General features: G+C 47.9%; 1 protein-coding gene across 1 annotated transcript; it reads left to right on the top strand.

Moving 5' to 3' along the window:
• The first annotated feature begins 384 nt into the window (after nt 1–384).
• On the top strand, nt 385–1,407 carry LOC103899251 (melanin-concentrating hormone receptor 1-like). The gene has a single exon (XM_019472177.1). It carries the CDS (start codon nt 394–396, stop codon nt 1,405–1,407), a length of 1,014 nt encoding a protein of 337 aa, XP_019327722.1. The 5' UTR covers nt 385–393.
• Nucleotides 1,408–2,400: the final 993 nt, after the last annotated feature.

Genomic DNA, 2,400 nt, shown 5'->3' with positions numbered 1-2,400 from the left:
GGAAGAAAAGTTACTATCCGCTCCCTGCCAGATACTGGCAAGTGCAGAGGCACACCAGCCTGATGTTAGTACCCCGAAAAGGGATGGGGAGGTTGAGGTCAGGACAGAAGTACTGAGAGCTAGAGCTGAGGAAAAATGTCTACGCATGGCCAGATTTGGGTGGTGTGCTGCATGCATTGGGTGGCAGAGGAGGAAGTGTCAAATCCCGAGCTAAGCCTCTCCAAGTACAGCAGAGGGTCTTAAACATCATTCCAAGCTACATCTTTGAGGAGGATCCAGCTGCAGGGCAGGGCAAGCACACAGAGATATAAAGGGGTTGCCTCTGGGTTGCACTCATGGCTTTGGTTTGTTTTGGCAGTAGCAGAGAAGCCAGCACCGTACACTAACGTGATCATGCCCAGTCTCTTCAGCATCATCTGTTTCCTGGGCATTGTGGGGAACCTCACTGTCATCTACACTATCATCAAGAAGAAGAAGCTGAGATGCAAACAGACTGTGCCTGACATTTTCATCTTCAACCTCTCCATTGTGGACCTCCTCTTCCTCTTGGGCATGCCTTTCCTCATCCACCAGCTCCTAGGCAATGGCTCATGGTACTTTGGAGCTCCCTTATGCACCATCATTACTGCCCTGGACACCAATAGTCAAATCACCAGCACCAACATCCTTACAGTGATGACACTGGACCGTTATCTGGCAACTGTCTACCCTCTAAAATCTACTTATGTCCGGACCCCATGCGTTGCAGCTCTAGTTATCTGCTTGGTGTGGCTCCTTTCCTTCCTGACCATCATTCCTGTGTGGATGTATGCAGGTCTTATGCCTCTGGAGGATGGGACCGTCCGCTGTGCTCTCTTGCTTCCAAACCCAGAGACTGATATCTACTGGTTCACCCTCTATCAGTTCATGCTGGCATTTGCTGTGCCATTGATTGTGATCTGTGTAGTCTATTTTAAGATCCTCCAGCACATGGCCACCACTGTGGTCCCATTGCCCCAAAGAAGCCTCCGGGTACGTACCAAGAAAGTCACCCGCATGGCAGTTGCCATCTGCTCTGCCTTTTTTATTTGTTGGGCTCCCTTCTACATCCTCCAGCTTGTTCACCTCGGCATTGACACACCATCAATGGCTTTCTTTTATGCCTACAACTTTGCCATTAGCTTGGGCTATGCCAACAGTTGCCTCAATCCCTTCCTCTACATTGCCCTCAGCGAGACCTTCAAGCACCAGTTCTTGGTGGCCATCCGCCCCACAAAAGAGCCACATCGCAACAGCAGCTCTGTCAACAACAACAGCATGACAGAGGCCAGTGTATGTCTAAAACTGGCACCAGAATCTACTCAGCAGACTCAGTTTCTGGAGGACTTTTCCCCACGTTCACTGCCTGTGACTGTGGCTGTTCACTAGGGCACTCTGAAGTGACCGCAGCAAAAAGCCTTCAGAGCTGTAAGTCAATGGAGAAGCAGAAACTTCAGGCAATTCTTGGTGAAGCGTATGAACTACAAGCTTCCACCTCCAAGGTGCCTCCCTTTTTTCATTGCAGGGCTCTGCTCCTACACTGCCCTTGGCCTATGAGGTGCTGCATACTGCTGCTTCTTTCCACTCCTGCACAGGAGGATTCTATCACATAAGACACCGGGCCCCCAAAAAGGATGGACGGAAAAGAGAGAAAGGACAAAAAGAGGATTTCAAGGGGGAATGTTCACCCTGGAAGAGTAAAACCTCTATCAACAACACTGCCCCACCTCTTGGCCTGACCAGGATTTCTAAGCAGCATGCCAATATAGAGCTTCTTCATTCAAAACTTGAACCTTTGAATCACAAATGTCATTTATTTTTGGTAAGAAATCTGACCTGCAAACTTTGATGGCTGTGCTCATATCCTAGAAGCAAACAGCAGAGAGATCTTGGGGCCAAAAGTCTCACCTAGGTCTGCCACCTGGCCTTTTGGTCCAGCCCCGTCTGCCTCCAGTGGGCTGTGTTGTTTGGTAACCAAGACATTTTCAAGAACTGGCTAATTTTTATGTTAATCCTAAATATTTCGAGCAAAATCAAGCAAATAACAATTGCACTGCTTCAAGGAACTGCAAACAATTCTCAAAACTACTGCTGCTAACACCAGATTTGTGGCTTTTCATGCCAATGAGCCTATTTTCACACTGCTAGTTCCTCATGCTGCTCTTGTGCCTCGCAGTCTGCATGGCCGTCAGGGAACCGCTGGCAGAGGGTTTTAAACATGACTAAAAACACAATGTGCAGAGATCTGTGGAGCGAGAAAATGTGAAAAGACAGCTTAGAGGAAGCAGAGTTGCTTATGCAGCTTCCTCAAAATAACAACTGCTTTACAAAGTTAAAAGAGGAAAAAATTAAATGTCTGTGTTTTGTATATGCGGCTTTAAC

Source organism: Aptenodytes forsteri, unplaced genomic scaffold, assembly GCF_000699145.1.
Source record: "Aptenodytes forsteri isolate BGI_AS27 unplaced genomic scaffold, ASM69914v1 Scaffold563, whole genome shotgun sequence".
In the NCBI taxonomy this organism is placed as follows: domain Eukaryota; kingdom Metazoa; phylum Chordata; class Aves; order Sphenisciformes; family Spheniscidae; genus Aptenodytes; species Aptenodytes forsteri.
The sequence above is the reverse complement of the archived record's forward strand: the minus strand, read 5'-3'. Positions and strand labels throughout refer to the sequence as shown.

What these genes read in the sequence shown, in the direction of transcription:
- LOC103899251 (XM_019472177.1), top strand. Translation starts at nt 394, where the DNA reads ATGCCCAGTCTCTTCAGCATCATCTGTTTCCTGGGCATTGTGGGGAAC.